General features: G+C 41.0%; 1 protein-coding gene across 3 annotated transcripts in view; it reads right to left on the bottom strand.

Moving 5' to 3' along the window:
- Positions 1-18979, bottom strand: part of AKAP6 (A-kinase anchoring protein 6) — a 636231-nt gene that overhangs the window by 9774 nt on the left and 607478 nt on the right. For all 3 annotated transcript variants that reach the window (XM_073010910.1, XM_073010912.1, XM_073010911.1), the window contains one exon: positions 3114-6527. In XM_073010910.1, coding sequence (XP_072867011.1) covers positions 3156-6527 — 3372 coding nt within the window. In that variant the 3' untranslated portion in view covers positions 3114-3155. The remainder of the gene's footprint in view (positions 1-3113; positions 6528-18979) is intronic.

The following is an 18979-nucleotide window of genomic DNA, read 5'->3' as shown; positions in this document are numbered from 1 at the left end:
CACTGGCCGCATATGATGAGTTAAATTTTTATACCATGGGATTTATCCAGCCTGAAGTTTAGGGTTAAACCATTCATCAAAGATCAGAGGCTTATGATGAGGATTATGAAGAAATAACTGTCAGAATACAGCAAAAAGATTAGTGCAAAGTACATCTCTTAGGCAGGTCCTAGGAGGCACTACAGACATACATTATGTACTTCCTCCAAATTAGGCAGAAAGATCTGGATCTTTCCAGTTACCTTTCCTTTGATGTGATCTGCTGTAACTGACCTCTCTATTTTTATAGAAACATGACACATAAATGAAAATAGTGAAAAGCACAGCAGTATGCCTGGAAATCAGTGCAAATGCATACTGTTAGATCATGTTAAAACTTCTCAAGCAGTTTCAGTGGGTTTTTCATTGGAACACAGTAAATAAAAAACCTTTGAAAATCTGAAAAACATTTTTTGTTACTGATGCAAACTCTATCTGCTATTCTAAGTTATATCTCTTCTGGATGGCATTATAATCATTTCATCATCTTAAAACTTAGTTCTGGAAAAAAAAAAAAAAAACAGCAAGTGGAATTTGGTGAATTTTACTGTCCTGATAAAAAGAGCATGACAACGGATGGTTTTCAAATGACTTTAAAAAGCAGTTTTTTCTTTTTCTTTTTCTGAACTTGTAGAAAGAACAATGACAACAATTAGACTCTTGTAGACATGAAACCTCATATTTATCAAACAATTTTACTATGTATTCTTGATATTAAATACTGAAGGCATATCAACATTTTGAGATTAAATAACTTGTCCTGGTTGATAGTATTTTAACAATTATGTGACTATTTATACTCAGTTATCCAATGCTAACGTCTGGTAAAAAATTCAGGCATCCAGATGTTTTGTCCACATGATACTGAAAAAAAAAAAAATCCCAAATAGGACCAGTAAATATGGCTATTTAAATAGCTCTAGGCCTATAACAAGTCACTTGGGGGCGATGTGAGTTCTGCAGAAGTAAAATCTGGCTGTTTCTCCCTTTGCCCGAGATAAGGCCAGACATCAACGGGGCTTAACAAAAAATATTGCTGACTGGCAGGCGGGCTGGCTGCTAGTTTTACACTGTCCCTGCTTGTAAAATGTGAGGGTTACAGAGATCCATCAGCACATTCACTTCCTCTAAGTCTAAAGATGGAGCTGCTCATCATTTACATTTCATTTCAATTCTATGTAAGAGAGAGAAGAAATTCCCAGAGGATCAAAAAAGGGAGAGTGCATCGCAAAGGCTTCTCCAGTGCCAGAGCTTCTGGAGCTCCAGATCTCAGCATGACTGGTGACTTGAGGGTCACAGTCACATGATGTCATGCTCAGAGTGGTGTTGCTTTCAAGCCTTTATCCCCTTTCAGAAAACAAAATCAGCCAGGCTCTACCAGCCCTTCTGCGGAGGTTGGCAGAGCCAGCAGTACAATCCGTTCTAATAGAACTTGTTTTGAAGCAGCTTATGGAATTGCAGTTACTCTCCCTTAATGGTCAGTTTTACTGCATACTGATGGAGAATGTGATTATAGGGTGGACATGTTTCACAGAAAATACATTCTCTCTCTCCTACTTTTGTTCTCACTTGCAGCCAATTGTAAATAGAGTCTGAAACACAGAAAATTAGTTGAGCTATATTAGTAAGTGGGAGGCCGTCCTTCAATTTTGCATACTGAGTTTATTTTTAGGGTATATATGGTATAGATGCCCCCCTTAGTCCCCATTTCTACCAGCTCTACACAGAATCACACATTTTAATAAGCTTAGGGCACAGGTGTTGCAGGAAAAAAATAATGATGTTTGCCATTCATCTTTCAAATTAAATAATGTGTTTTTAAATAGTAACTTTTTTCATAATACATTATGGGAACAACATTTATCTGTCACATTTTAAAAGATGTATTTGTAATAAATGTAAATTACTTTTAGAAAATCAGTAATTAGGCTCATCAAAAAATAAACAATCTGCCACAAAAAAGATAATCTTTAGCATAGTTAAGTATAATAACTGTTATTTGAATAAGTTAACAAATTAGGGCAGATTGCTTCTGTAATTCATTTCCTATAGCACGAGTTTAGGTGACGGCATTAAGCTTCTGGAGTGGGGGGTGGAGGTGGCATTAGGTACCTCACACTTGGGTGAAATATGACTCTCACATTTGAAAGCTCAAATTTTCTTCTTTAAACTTGATTGAGAAAGCATATTCATCACTGGGGCTTAAAAATGGGAAATAACAGAATCTTTGTGTCACTTTTAGAGACACATCATCATCCTGGAATTATCGATCAATAGCTGTCTTATTAAATATGAAGAGTGGAATGACTTTCTTAAAAAATTTGATGAAAATCAGCCTGTCACCTTCAGGCAAAATTCAAAAATTCTGTTTTTATGAAAACGCCATTAACTTGTCATGTATTCTTTCTGCATTTGCTTTCTGCGCCTGTTCTCAATCTGTGTGTGGATAAATAAGAGCCTCTTCTTTAACACCAACTTTCCCCTCCTGTTTGAATCCTTAGATGTGGCCATGATTAGGAGTTGTGACAGCACAGTCTTCCACTGGGGAAGCAAATGTGATGATAGTTACATTAGACAGAAGCATAAAAGGAAGGGCCAAATCAGGAGACGCAGCCTTTAGCCTAATCATTGTTCATATCCAAGCACTGAAGAGAACGGACAGCTCTCTGTGCAAGAAGCTGAAGTGGAGGGTATTGTTACTGTGTGTGCATTTTGATCATGGAGTATAATTGCGATTTGGATAACCTTTTCATTCTCCCTCAATGGAAGAATTTGAGGCCTTAAATTGTTCAACTACTTCCTCAAATTTTGTATTCTTGCCAGAATGATGTAATAAAGATAATGTCACTAAGAATGTCAATTTTCCCTGTTTTTTGTTTGTTTGTTTGTTTGCTTGTTTTTTCTTTTGCTTCACAGTTACTTTCATTGTTGGAAGCATTTCTTCTATCTAAATGTCTTATTTAGATAACTGTCTGCCATAATTGGTCATTCTGACTAGCCTTTTCTCTTACCATGGTTTTGCTGACCTGAACTCAATATTTTAAATACATATATGGCACGAGGACTATACGTACCTTTCAGTGAGATGATTTTCATGCTTGGGGAGGGGGTACATTCTACCTATGCATACTTCTATGTCGTTCTTCATGAAGGTTTAGAAGATTTTCTTCACAGGTTAAAGTTTTGGGGCTGGGATGCAATGCAGCCTTGTCTGTTGGCTGATTCGCCTTCAAGGAGAGGTCTTGAACTTTAGATTTGGCTGAAGCAGCGTTATGTTCTTCTGGCATTCCAGATTCACCTGGTTTTTCTGAACTTTCCTTTTCACTGTCAAGCTTTGAAGGAGTAAACTCTAAGTTTTCTGCACAGCCATTGGAAGTTTGGGGCAAACCATTCACTTCCTTTCCAGCCTCAGCTCTTTCCTGAGAGGAAGGACTTGAAAGAGCCACTGTATCTGCATCATCAGCTAAAAGAGAACTATCACCGAACTCAGAAGAACATGCTGTTACTTGTAGTGGCACTGCAGCTTCACTGGGAACTGCAGATTCATTTGGGGGAGCACTAGAGAAACAAGGCTCCTCTCCATCAGAGTCACCCTCAACACAGGCCTCAAAGAAGCATTCAATGTCTTCCTTGTCATCTAAGCCCGAGTCGGTAGTGTCTAGCGGCAATGGAGTGCTGCTTTTTTCTTCTATGTAACTGGTGACCTCCCCACAATCACTGTCATGAGATGAGAGAGATAAGTATGAATAAAAGTCTCCTTTTCTCAGCTGGATGGGCCGGTGAGAATGCTCCAACACTTTCTCCTTGATTTGAGTTAATGAAGTAGGAGCAGCCACTTCGTTTTCAGGTTGAGATTTACTTTTTAGGGCTGTTGAAGCCATGTCAATGATTTCCTTAACAAAGTTGTGTACTGAACAATCTTCGGCATCTTTTTGATGGAAAACATCTGGCTCACAGTTGCAACAGGAAATGTCGCTGATAGAAGCATTTTCCTCTGTTCCGTTTCCTTCAAGTGCTAGGCAACAACCAGCAGATTTTCCAGCCATACTCGGTGCATCATCAGATGATTTCGGCGCATCAGAGTCTTGTCTGTTGTTAACCCTGGTTTCTAAAGCCAGTTCTGAGAATGACTTCTCAGTGGGGGTAGAAGCAGTGCTTTGATTTTCAAAATGGTGGTGACTTGGACATTTCTTTGGAAGATGTCTAACATCTTGGGAAACAAATTTCTTGCCAGCAGTATTTGAATCATCTAAACTATCCATAAGTGCTTTACACTTACAATGCTCACTCTCTGAAATCTCCTTCCCATTTGAACCAAGATTTTCTGACACCTTTGAAGTCCCATTCAGTTTGTCCTTTTGCCTTTCTGGAATACCTTCAATATTGCCATTTTCCATGTCAGCCACATATGGATCTTTATTAACTTTGAAAACAGTTTTCTTATTTTCACCCTTTATCCCTAACTCATGGGTATGAGATGAATTCTTACCGTTTCCATTATTTTCAGAGACATGTTTTACAGAGCCATTTAGAAGGGCCTCAATATTCAGAGTATCAGAGGGATTGGTCATCTCACTGCTACTCACATCTTTACTGCCCTTCATCTCATCACTGACATTGCACCTTTTCTTCTCTCTTGTCAAAGACAATTTTGGCCTAATCCACGTCTGTAATTCATTCTTTATATAGTCTAGCCCTGACATCAAGTTGCAGTCTTCATAAATTTCATCATCTGTTGCAATACTGGAGTCGTCATCCTCATCTTTGATGCACAGCTCTTCTTCAGTCAAGGTAAGGGTAGAGCTGGAGAGCAGGTCACTGTCATCTTCATCATCAGTGCAAGCAGAGGTGCAAGAGACATTAACAATCATGCTGACATTGACATCGCTTTCATCAGCCACTGAACGAGTCAGACGCTTCCTGAATGATGCATTCGATTCCGGGATCTTGTTCTTGTGTAACACAATATCCTCTGAGCAAAGAGAGAGCTCGTCACTGCTGCTAAGTTCTGTTAGAGATGCCGCTGAGTCTTCATTGATAGAAGATGCTATGTCCAATGACATCTGGCCAGTAAAAGACATCTTTTGGGAAGTGCTTTGAAGAGTGATATCAGAAACACTTCGCTTTATCTTTTGCTCTGAGGGGCTCTGGATATTCTCCAAACGATTCAGGAGATCTAATGTTCTTTTACTTAGTTCACCAACTGAGCCACTGCTCACGCTTATATCCCCAGAGCTGTGACAGCTAAAAAGATCTTCATTGCTTTTATAGGATGTCAACCAACTTTCTAAAGAAGTACTTCGCTGGAGGCTGTCAGTGCCATTTTTAAAGATGCCCAATCCAAATAAATCACCCCCTGGAGAAAGGGACTCAATAGATGAACTACGAGATAAAAGGGAGAGCTGTTTGGCATTCTGCATGCCAGTGAATGTCTTTTCTATATTGCCACTTTTATATGAAATGCGATCCATTTCATGAGATGCACTTGCCAAAATCCTTTCATGGGGAGGTACATCTGGTTGTAACTCTGTAGTCTGATGTTTAGATTTGCATGATTTTTTATCAAAATAAAAACCACGAAGCAGGGGATCCTCCACATGTGCTTTTTCACTTTGTGACTGTTTCATTATCATTGGTAACTTGAGTTTTGATCCTTGGAGGTATGAGTAATCATAAAATGTAAACACATCATGTTTTCCTTGTAATTCTTCTCCCAAACAATCAGGGGTATGTTTGGTAACACTGTTTAAATCTCCAACTTTTCCATTTACACAACCCACTGGTGAAATGGACGACTGAGAGCTATTTGGAAGCTTAATGCATTCCCCCTCATCTTTAAATTTTTGCTTTAACACATTAACTGCATCTCCCATTTGTGGGTCCAGATGTTCAGTTTCAAGGTTACTTGGGGACCCATCCACTGCATTGAGCAAGCACATTTCAGAGTTGGTAGTGGTTTCTGTGTCTCCTTCACTGACAATTCCACTCTCACTGCCTGAATTCTGGCTCATGTCTCCTCCATGACATGCGCAGGGCTTTACCAAATTGGAACTGCCTAGAAGATCTGGCAAAGATTTGGTAGATGAAAATGAAGAGTCTTTACTGAGACTCTTAGTTAAAACATTAGGCTGTGTCATGCCAGTAACCTTTGGATTGTTTTTCAGAAATGGCATGTGGTTGTCTTCATAGAGTTCAACATTGTGGAGGCTGTACACCTGGTAAATGTGTGGACTGGAGGGGGCAGTAATATTTGAGGCATACTGAGATCCCCCATGGTTATCAGCCTCCTCGTCATAACCAGGGTCCTCATTACTTGTCTCTCCAAGCTTCAAGGAAGGGATGACAGGTTGGGGTTCCTGATCAAGGTCATTTGATTCCTCATTCAGACTAATTAACTTGTTACTTATGTCCATTTCATCCCATTCCAGGGCATCCTCACTCATCCCGTTTAGGTCCATCAAGCCAGGATCAATCACATTCAAAGTCTCCTGTGTGAGAGAAAGAAAAAAAGAAACGAAAGAATTAGGGAACACAAGCATGAAAATTTTATCCATCGAAAATCTCTTGGAAGACTCAGGAAAGAAAACTGCCCCAAGCATGGACTTGAAAGATAACCTAATTATCAGCTCTATTCCTCTCTGAAATAACACCCAAAATTTACTGAAATAGGCTTTTTGATCAATAGTAATTTGTTGAAAGCAACAACATAGACTAAAACATATGATTATTATTGTCAAATTATAATTTATGGAATTAGCCATTTCCTATTGATTTATCTACATTTTTAATCTTGGATACAGTGAAAACTATCAGGTGAATGAAGGTAAAAAGAGTACAGCCTATGACATCTCCTAAGGTACATTCACACTGATCCTATTTTAGTTCTGGAGTCCACAGTAGAATACTATCTGCAGCCACACATGGCAAACTCCTTCTTGCCTCTATTCATGGGTTCTCCATTTTAAGCAGCTTTTGCCTGGGGACTTAGAGTTGTAGCTACCATGTACAGCATTTCATGGGCCAGAGGCACATGACTGTGTACCCCTTCCTCTGTGTTCCTGTTCAGGTACCTGTCTTTTCAGATCGTGGTGCTGCTCCCAATCAGACATAAGATTAGCAATACTTGACTGTTTCCCTTACCTGTATCTTCCTAGACCCTGAATGCTCCAGGGCAATTTCTTAGTCAAAGTTCTCTCAGTCCCTTTCTTTTCCAGTCTCTCTCTGTGACAGAGATTTCACTTTGGTCCTTGTTAACTTGGCTCACTACTGTTAGTCCTGCCCCTATTTCTTATAGACAGGAACCTCTCACTCCAGCCCACACCAGCCCCAGAATAAGTATGTGAAGACTTTCCTGACCACTCCAGGATGAAGTAGCCCAGATTCCCTTATGCTGCCCTCTGCCTGCCCAGTTGGGACCCTTGATGTTTCCTTGGACTTCTTGGCTCTGCATCTGTTTAGATAGAGCTTGACATATTCTGGGACAGAGTAGCTGACTGGACTCCTGGACTCTGTTCAAATTCCTTTACTGTCCTTACTTGCTCTCCAGCTGTCTGAATTCATGCTAGAGCCAAGAAAGATAAGATGTTTTATATATATATACACAATGCAGGCCTTGATGGGCTCACCTACAGACAGAAACACAAACAGAACTTCTAAAGTTCAGCTTATGCTTATGTAGGGTAGCCAAGCAGATGAGTATGGCACTAGAACTTGCAGACTGGTTGAAGGGCTGACTTTGCTGCTTACCATATGCATGACCTTGGGCAAGTTGCTTAACCTTTCTGAGCAACAGTCTCATTGCCCGTAAAATGGGGATAGCATTATCAATTTTTTGAGATCATTCTGAGTATTAAATAAGCTAGTAATTGCGAAGTGCTGAGGAGGCAGGCAGTATTAGGTGGAGATATATATATATATATATTTTTGACACAGTCTTGCTCTGTAGCTCAGGCTGGAGTGCAGTAGTGTAATCATGGCTCACTGCAGTCTCAACCTCCCAGGCTCAAACAATCCTTCCACCTTAGCCTCCCAAGTAGCTGAGACTACAGGTGTGTGCCACCACACCTGGCTAATTTTTATTTTTTTTAGAGACAGGGTGTGACTATGTTGTCCAGGCTGGTCTTGAACTCCTGGATTCAAGTGATCCTCCCACCTCGGCCTTCCAAAGTGCTGAGATTACAGGTGTGAGCCACCACATCCAGCCAGTAGCTATAATTCTTAATACATGCAGAATCGCTCTAGTGTGGTCTTGAGTCAATTCATAAAGGGTTTCCTCTGTCTGCTTCATTCTCTTCTTCACATCACACCTTCCAATTTGCTATTAAAACCACAAGGGATTCACGACATGGTAGAAAGAGACAGGTATCACACAGCATAACAGGCTAGCATATTTGTATTAACGTCAGAATTATTTTAACTGGTTGAAAAACAGTCCATGATGCTTTTATTCCTCAGTAGTGGGGGAAAAGCTTTACCTGCAGCACATTAGCAAAACTTTCCTAAGAAGCCCTCAATCCTTCCTGAAACTAATAGTTAAAGGGTACCACACAAACACATTAAGTATAAAATACCCATTCGCACTTTACTATACTGGGTATGTAAGAGATTATCTGTATAGCCTACTTAAGTTTAAGAGTCCAATTACAAGGTAAACATTAATTAAGGGATATTTTTAAATTTTCTAAGAGAAATCTTTCCCACTGCCAATGTTACAGCAGTTAATCTAGTACCCAGCAATCATCATAGTGGCTTAGGTATGGAGTACATTCACTGTGATGAATTTTTATTAGAGTTTCTGTTTATTCTTTGCTTGCTGATAAAGGAAGTACTAATGACCAGTTAGTGTGGCTAATGAATGTTAAAATCTTCAGCTGTAGGAACAATCAATCAGTCTGATCAAATAGTATATTAATTTCAAATACTATCTTGCCTGACACTGTACTCTGAGAGTGATAATAAATAATTGAATCAGTCTTTCAAAGGAGCTCTTTTTGTAACTCTGTGGTTGACTTTAACATTTAGCAGCACAGATTTTCCACAAGGATCCCAAACCTAGGGGCTCACATGGAGAAGTGGGAATTGTGCCATCTGGATGGGCTGGGAGCTAAGCCCAAGTGACGCCTGCAACTCAGACTCATCTTCCATGACACAGTCGTTTTCTGACCAAATGCTGCCTTTATGGCTTTACGAATTCAAGCCTAAGAAACTATAAAGCTTATAGCAGCACCTAAAGGAAAAAATTCCTTTGCTCAATAAAGTATAGTTGGCCCTCCATATCCATGGGTTCCAAATTCACGAATTCAACCAACTGCAGATCAAATATATTTGTAAAAAAAAATTTCAGTTACAGAAAGAAAAACTTAAATTTTCCCTGTGTCAAGTGATACACAGGCATTGTATGAACTACGTAAGTAATCTAGAGATGATTTAAAGTAAAGAGGATGACCATAGATTATACGCAAATAATAAACCATTTTATATCAGGGATGTGGGCATCTGAGGATTTTGGTATCTGTGTGTGTGTGGTGGGGAAGGAACACTGACAAATAGCTGTAGTTGGAGTGGAAAGTTTCCATAGGAAAAGATGAAACTTTTGGATGTAATATTGTTCTTTTCTTAACTCTCTCCTCTTATAAACCTCTTATATTTATTGTGATTTCTGAAATTTTTTTGTATGTCAATTCCAGGAAATATCTGACAGGATTCATTAGAAAATCATTCACTTTAGACTTTAAATTTTTTTCATATTAAAGAAGTGCTACTCACTCTGCCCTCACTCACTCCCTTCCTGTTGTGGATTAAATTCTGTCAATATTTTCAATAAAATCTCCATTTCCTCAGGATTTAACGTCAACCATAAAATATACCCCTGGGGCAAGAAAGTGGGAAAAGTTTCCAAGAAAGACATTAGAATATTTATATAACTAAAAAAGTTCTCTTTCAGAAAAAAAGATTTGCATATACAAAGATGTAACTGATGGGAAAATTATTTGGTTGAATGCTCTCTTTGATGATAGCCCAACATAACCAATAATGCTCAAGCTAATCAAACATTTGTTTTTGTTGTTGTTGTTTTCCCAGAGGAACTATTTGGTACTTTTTTTTCAAAGGCACAATGTTTCTGTCTTTGCTATAGTGATAAATCTAAATGAATTTAGACAAAATCTAAGAGTATTTGAATGAGACCAAATGAATAGAAAGTAGTAAATGAGGTTCCAAAAGACAGCCTGCAATTCCAGAAATAATTCTGAATTAATTCATGCAAGGGTCTTCTATTCATAAACTTGCTGCATGGGTACAGAATTTTGGCCCAAACCAAGGCATTATATAAATAATTACACACACACATACACACACACACCCCCCTACCTATACAGATCTGCTCAAGAAACAAATGGAATTAAATAATGCTAGTTTATTTCATTATTTTTGTACTTAGAAGCATTTTATTTACATTAGCACAACATATACAAAGAAAGTAATAAAAGTAGCTGGAGAAATGATGATGATGACGACAAAAAAGAAGAAAGAACCAAGATTCCAACTGTGGCAGGTAATACACATCTCAGTTAACACCCTCTGCATGTATACGGCTTTAATTGAGTTAGGTCTCCCATGATTGCATTTCCAGGATTTTCTTAAAATTTTAACTTAAATGGTGGTATTTAGCTAAAGAGTAAAGATAAAGGAACTTGACAGTCTACAAAACAATAACCTAATAAAGAACTGATATAGCTGCCTCTGGATAACTTTAATTTCCTTTAAAAAGTTGCATCTTTTGAAAGATTTTTTTCTAAAAAATCTCAAAAAGACTAGGATGAACTGAATGTTACAGTTGCACTTCTGGTACTCAGAATGCGCAGAACCATTAAGGAGGTCTTGTAATATGTGTCTCCCTGTTTATTCTAGATCCAGGAATTTATTGGGCAGCACCACATGCAAAAACCAGGAAGGAGAGATTTATCTGGAGAAAAGTAGAACACAACAATAACGAACACATAAAAGTGACAACAACATAAACAGCAGTAACTGTAATTGAATAAAGATGTATATATTTACCCCAGGGTGAAAAAGCAGAACACACAGGTTTGAGGGGGTGATGGAGAGGTGGAAGAACATAACATATAGCTCCAGATAGATAATCAATTTAAACCAGGGGAAATGCCAATGTTCATATATTTACTCTGCTTTTTTTGGTACCCCCCAACCCTGAACCTAAAACCAAAGTGTCTGAGCATTAGTTACATAATTATCTTCCTAAATTAGACTTAGGTAGAAATTTTATAAAAACAAAAACAAAAGCAGGGCAGGTACAGTGGCTCCTGCTTGTAATTCCAGCACTTTGAGAAGCTGAGGCAGGAGGATCGCTTGAGCCCAGGAGTTTGAGACCAGTCCAGGAAACATAGTGAGACACTGTCTCAATGTAAAAATTTTTTAAAATAGCCAGTCATGGTGGCATGTGCCTGTTGTCCTAGCTGCTCTGGAGGCTGAGGCAGAAGATTACTTGAGGCCAGGAGTTCAATGCTGCAGTCAGCCATGATCATGCCACTGCACACCGGCCTGGGCAATAGAGCAACACCCTGTCTCCAAACAAACAAACAAACAAACAAACAAACCATATAAGAATAATGACAAACAGCTGCTTCCATCTCTGAAAATGGAAAGATAACTTTTAAGGGAACTCTGAGTTTGTAATACTCTGCCTCTTATTGAGCAGAGAATGGATTCAGAGTTAGCAAGAAAAAAATATAGAAGAAAATAGAAATTAGGATAAAAAGAATAATGTTCCACGTTTATCAGCCATTTTGCAACTGGAGGAGGTACTCATACAGGTTTGGGTTTGAATCCTGGATCAGCCCTCCCATATGTTAGCTGTGTGATCCTGGACAAGTTATTTAACTTCTATATGCCTCAGTTCCATCATTTGTTTATCTGGGACAATTTGTATTAACGTCAGACAATTTGTATTAACAGTACACTCTATCTACCTTATAGATTGTTGGGAGCTTTAAATTACTAAAATGTATGTAAAGTCCTATGGGGAGAGCCTGGTACCTAGTAGGGGTGCAATGACTGGCAGCTATCAGCATACATTCCCTCTGCTGAAGTGAGGAGAGGATAGTAAGGCTGAATCCTAAATAACCGTAACAGTGTTTAAGACTGGAGGTTGGTTTACTAATCTCTTTGGTATGACCAAAGAGTCGATGAAAGAAACACTGATACTTTGGAAGGCCAAGGCGGGCGGATCATGAGGTTAGGAGATCGAGACCATCCTGGTTAACACCGTGAAACCCCATCTCTACTAAAATACAAAAAATTAGCCAGGCGTGGTGGCGGGCGCCTGTAGTCCCAGCTACTCCGGAGACTGAGGCAGGAGAATGGTGTGAACCTGGGAGGCAGAGCTTGCAGTGAGCCAAGATTGTGCCACTGCACTCTAGCCTGGGTGACAGAGCGAGACTCTGTCTCAAAAAACAAACAAACAAACAAACAAAACACTGATTAGGCCCCTTACTCACCTCTGCTGCACTATAAATGAGGTGATACATTTGTTTTTTCATATCCTAGCTGGACTTATCCCATAAAGATAACCAAACGAGAAAAGACACTTGCCCAGTCCTCAGCAAGGCATAGCTCAAGGACTTTCTATTTCCTGAAAATAACCTTTTTTTAAAAAAAGGCAAGTCCATTGTCTGTGAAATTCTATCACAACTGACACATTAGAGCAATCAAATCCTGCTCGCTATCTATCAGATTGACAATAATGTTAAAGTAACTTGTCTCAGCTCAGAAAACGCTTTGAAAGTCTATCTCACACTAATGATCAAAAACTGTTCTAGTGAATGCTCTTTTTCAATAACAAAGCTGATCAGAAACTCAAAACGGACAAGTAAAATCCAAAGTCATCTCACAAATCTCACTAAAATGAGTACTGACGTGGACACATTTCCTAGTCTTGACTACACAGATAATTCTGAAATAGTTGAAAATGAAAAATCCATTAGATGTTGTTTTAAAGTAAGTTTTATAACACTAAAAATTGCCTTTGTTCTCAAAAGGGATCAGGGACAAAAGGGAGTCCAGTGATGGGAAGCAGGGGTTTTTTTCCTATAAATAAACTTCATGAGGACAGGGGCTCTCACTGTCCTGTCTCCACCAGAGCCCCAGTACTTAAAATAGTGCCTGGCATAAAGCAGGTTCTTAAAAAATGATTACTGATTGCCTAGGCATGGTGGCACATGCCTGTAGTCCCAGCTACTCGTAAGGCTGAGGCGGGAGGACTTCTTGAGCCCAGGAACTCAAAGCTGCAGTGAGCTATGATTGCACCACTGCATTCCAGCCTGGATGACACAGTGAGATCCTATCTCTAAAAAATAAAAAAGTAAGAAAGGAAAAATTTACTGAGTGATCTGGAGGAAAAAAGTAAAAAGACTTGCCTGTTGTCTCATGAACTGTTGAAGAGATCTGGGGATCTGGAGAAAGGTTCTGAGGGTAAACTGTGCTGTGGCAAAATCACCTGGAAAATCCCTGACTTTCAAACTGGTGCAAACTCTCAGTTATAAAAGCTAATAGCCTCAAAAACATGTTTCATGAAAGAAGCCACACATGATAAAGTCATATATTGTATGATTCCATTTATGTAAAATATCCAGAATAGGTAAATCTGCAGAGATGAATGAGACTGGTAGTTGCCAGGGCCTAGGGGTACAGAGGGAGGAATGGGATGCAACTGCTTCACAGGCCTGGGGTTTCCTTTTGGAGATAACGTTTGGAAGTAGAAGTGGTGGTTGCACAACATGGTGAGTGTACTAAACACCACAGAACTGCTCACTTTAAAATGATTAACTTTATGTGAATTAAGGGAAAGCCACTGAATAAACAAAAAAAATCATTTGTAACCTTAGAGAGGGCAGGTGCTAGAGGCCAGTGCATCAGGAAACAAGTACAGGATGTGCTAGAGAGTAGCCTGGAAAAGTCCAGGTTCTCTGGTAAAATTTGAATTGAAATTAGGAGTGTGGCCCTATCAGGTACTGTTCAACACCTTGTTTGTCCTAGCACCAGTCTTGGAAGGAGAACAGAAGCCGAGAAACCACAGAGGTCATAGAATGTACAGGAAACTCTTCAATTGTTCTAATACCTCTACCTCAAAGCACCATAGCCCATCTCAATTCTCATAACCACCACCCCAGGCAAAAAAACAAAAAACAAAAAACCTATCACTTTTGAATTTGATTTTATATGTGAAGAATAAGTTGCAAAGACCTTGAATGTTCTATAAACAGGGTGATTGTGAAGTTGTAGGAAGGACTTCCAAGAAGAAAGAGCAATACAAAAAAATAAGGGTTTCTTTTCTTCCTTTTCTTACTGTAACTTCAGTTTCCCTGGAGGGGCTGCCTATCTAAGTGCTATTTTGATTAAGAAGCTGTGGTATAATAGGAAATATATTTGGTCTTTGTCCCAGTTCTCTGGCACAGAGCCCCTAAAGCCCTTGGAATTTCCTAAGTGATAGAATACCTTTTGTTATTCATAATGGCCCCTTTTGATCACAACTGAGTTTATGCTAATGAGAAAATTTAGGGCAGGGTCCTGAGATAGCCTCAGGTTGGGGGTGGTCACCAGAAAGACCAAGTGATTAGAGGGCTGGAACTTTCTGCTCTACCTAAGGACCTCTGGAAAAGGGAGGGGTAGGGCTAGAGATGAAAATTGTAACTACCCTTGAACAAAGAGATTTGATGAGCTTCTAGGTTGCAGAATACCTGGAGATGCTAGGTGGGTAGTGTACCTGGAGAAACGTGGAAGCTTTGCCCCCCAGGAAAGTGGAGAAGGGGTAGAGACATGGAGAAAAGGGATGGGGGGTGCTTGCCCCCCAGAAAAGCGGTGCTTGCCGCTAAGGGTGAAGGACCAAGGCAGGTCCTTCATTTCTTTTACATCTGGCTTTTCCTGAGTTGTATCTTTAAATAAACTGGTAAATGTAAGTAAGGTGTTTGCTTGAGCTCTTAGAGCAATTCTAGCAAGTTATGGTTAGAATAACCTAAGGAAGGGTTGTGGGTGTCAGGTCTCCGAATTTCCATTCCTTTCCTATAAATAAACTTCATGAGGAGACAAAGGAGACGCGTTTTTTCCATGGACCCAAAACTCCGGCACCGGTCACGGACTCAGGAAGACAGTCTCTCCTTGGTGTTTAATCACGCAGGGACGCCTGCCTGATTATTCACCCACATTTCAGAGGTGTCTGACCACACGGGGACGCCTGCCTTGGTCCTTCACCCTTAGCGGCAAGCACCGCTTTTCTGGGTGGCAAGCACCCCCCATCCCTTTTCTCCATGTCTCTACCCCTTCTCCACTTTCCTGGGGGGCAAGCACCCCCCACCCCTTCTCTCCGTGTCTCTACCCTTCTCTTTAAACTTGCCTCCTTCACTATGGGCAACCTTCCACCCTCCATTCCTCCTTCTTCTCCCTTAGTCTGTGTTCTCAAGAACTTAAAATCTTTTCACTCTTGCATGATCTAAAACCTAAAAGCCTCATTTTCTTCTGCAATATTGCTTGGCCCCAATACAAACTTGATAATGACTCTAAATGGCCAGAAAACGGCACTTTCGATTTCTCCATCCTACAAGACCTAGATAATTCTTGTCATAAAATGGGCAAATGGTCTGAGGTCCCTGATGTCCAGGCACTTTTACACATTGGTCTCTCCCTAGTCTCTGTTCCCAATGCAACTCATCCCAAATCTTCCTTCTTTCCCTCCTGCCTGTCCCTTCAGTCCCAATCCCAAGCATCTCTGAGTCTTCCGAATCTTTCTTTTCTGCGGACCCCTCTGACCTATCCCCTCCTCTCCAGGCTGCTCCTGGCCAGGCCAAGTTAGGTCCCAATTTGTCCTCAGCCTCCGCTCCCCAACCCTATAATCCTTTTGTCACCTCCCCTCCTCACACCGGGTCTGGTTTGGTTTACAGTTTCATTCCACGACTAGCCCTCCCCGACCTGCCCAGCAATTCCCTCTTAAATAAAAGGTGGCTGGAGCTAAAGGCATAGTCAAGGTTAATGCTCCTTTTTCCTTTATCCGACCTCTCCCAAATCAGTTAGCGTTTAGACTCTTTTTCATCAAACATAAAAATCCAGCCCAGTCCACGGCCCGTCTGGCAACAACCCTTAGATGCTTTACCGCCCTACACCCAGAAGGGCCAGAAGGCCGTTTTATTCTCAACATACATTTTATTACCCAATCCACTCCTGACATTAAATAAAACTCCAAAAATTAAATTCCGGCACTCAAACCCCAAAACAGGACTTAATTAAACTCGCCTTCAATGTGTATAATAATAAGAGGAAAGGCAGCCAAGTAGCAATGTGTTTCTGAGTTGCAATTCCTTGCCTCCACTGTGAGACAAACCCCAGCTACATCTCCAGCGCACAAGAACTTCCAAATACCTGAACCGCAGCTGCCAGGGGTTCCTCCAGGACCTCCTCCCCTAGGAACTTGCTTCAAGTGCCAGAAATCTGGCCACTGGGCCAAGGACTGCCCACAGCCCGGGATTCCTCCCAAGCCATGTCCCATCTGTGCAGGGACCCACTGGAAATCAGACTGCCCAGCTCACCCAGCAGCCACTCCTAGAGCCCCTAAAGCTCTAGCCCAAGGCTCTCTGACTCCTTCCCAGATCTTCTCAGCTTAGCAGCTGAAGACTGATGCTGCCGATCATGCACCCCTTACCATCTCATTAAAACCTAATCACCCTTACCCTGCTCAACACCAATATCCCATTCCACAGCATGCTTTAAAACGACTAAAGTCTGTTATCACTCACCTGTTACAGCATGGCCTTTTAAAGCCTATAAACTCTCCTTACAATTCCCCCATTTTACCTGTCCAAAAACCAGACAAGTCTTACAGGTTAGTTAAGGATGTGTGCCTATCAACCAAATTGTTTTTGCCTATCTACCCCATGGTGCCAAACCCATATACTCTCCTATCCTCAATACCTCCCTCCACAACCCTTTATTCTGTTCTGGATCTCAAACATGCTTTCTTTACTATTCCTTTGCACCCTTCATCCCAGGCTCTCTTCGCTTTCACTTGGACTGACCCTGACACCCATCAGGCTCAGCAAATTACCTGGGCTGTACTACCACAAGGCTTCACAGACAGCCCCCGTTACTTCAGTCAAGCCAGAGTTCTTACACAAGAGCCAGGACCATGCCCTGTAGCCTTTTTAGCCAAACAACTTGACCTTACTGTTTTAGCATAGCCCTCATGTCTGCATGCGGCGGCTGCCACTGCCCTAATACTTTTAGAGACCCTCAAAATCACAAACTATGCTCAACTCACTCTCTACAGTTCTCATAACTTCCAAAATCTATTTTCTTCCTCCCACCTGATGCATATACTTTCTGCTCCCCGGCTCCTTCAGCTATACTCACTTTTTGTTGAGTCTCCCACAATTACCATTGTTCCTGGCCCGGACTTCAATCTGGCTTCCCACATTATTCCTGATACCACACCTGACCCCCATGACTCTATCTCTCTGATCCACCTGACATTCACTCCATTTCCCCATATTTCCTTCTTTTCTGTTCCTCACCCTGATCACACTTGGTTTATTGATGGCAGTTCCACCAGGCCTAATCGCCACTCACCAGCAAAGGCAGGCTATGCTATAGTTATCTTCCACATCTATCATTGAGGCTACCGCTCTGCCCCCTCCACTACCTCTCAGCAGGCTGAACTCATTGCCTTAACTCGGGCCCTCACTCTTGCAAAGAGACTACATGTCAATATTTATACTGACTCTAAATATGCCTTCCATATCCTGCACCACCATGCTGTTATATGGGCTGAAAGAGGATCCTCACTACACAAGGATCCTCCATCATTAATGCCTCTTTAATAAAAATGCTTCTCAAAGCAGCTCTACTTCCAAAGGAAGCTGGAGTCATTCACTGCAAGGGCCATCAAAAGGCATCAGATCCCATCACTCAGGACAATGCTTATGCTGATGAGGTAGCTAAAAGGCAGCTAGCGTTCCAACTTCTATCCCTCACAGCAGTTTTTCTCTTTCTCATCTGGCCACTCCCATGTACTCCTCCACTGAAACTTCCATCTATCAATCTCTTCCCACACAAGGCAAATGGTTCTTGGACCAAGGAAAATATCTCCTTTCAGCCTCACAGGCCCATTCTATTCTGTTGTCATTTCATAACCTCTTCCATGTAGGTTACAAGCTGCTAGCCCACCTCTTAGAACCTCTCATTTCCTTTCCATCATGGAAATCTATCCTCAAGGAAATCACTTCTCAGTGTTCCATCTGCTATTCTACTACTCCTCAGGGACTGTTCAGGTCCCCCACCCTTCCCTACACATCAAGCTTGGGTATTTGCCCCTGCCCAGGACTGACAAACTGACTTTACTCACAGGCCCTGAGTCAGGAAACTAAAATACCTCTTGGTCTAGGTAGACACTTTCACTGGATTGGTAGAGGCCTTTCCCACAGGGTCTGAGAAGGCCATGGTGGTCATTTCTTCCCTTCTGTCAGACATAATTCCTCGGTTTGCCCTTCCTACCTCTATATAGTCCAATAACGGACCGGCCTTTATTAGTCAAATCACCCAAGCAGTTTCTCAGGCTCTTGGTATTCAGTGAACTCATGGTCCTCTAAAAACACACATCACCAAGCTCAGCCACCAACTTAAAAAGGACTGGACAATACTTTTACCACTTTGCCTTCTCAGAATTTGGGCCTGTCCTCAGAATGCTACAGGGTACAGCTCATTTGAGCTCCTATATGGACACTCCTTTTTATTAAGCCCTAGTCTCATTCCAGACACCAGCCCAACTTGGACGGTGCCCCAAAAACTTGTCATCCCTACTATCTTCTGTCTAGTCATACTCCTATTCACCATTCTCAACTACTTATAAATGCCCTGCTCTTGCTTACACTGCTGGATTACA

Source organism: Chlorocebus sabaeus, chromosome 24, assembly GCF_047675955.1.
Source record: "Chlorocebus sabaeus isolate Y175 chromosome 24, mChlSab1.0.hap1, whole genome shotgun sequence".
NCBI lineage: Eukaryota > Metazoa > Chordata > Mammalia > Primates > Cercopithecidae > Chlorocebus > Chlorocebus sabaeus.
The sequence above is the reverse complement of the archived record's forward strand: the minus strand, read 5'-3'. Positions and strand labels throughout refer to the sequence as shown.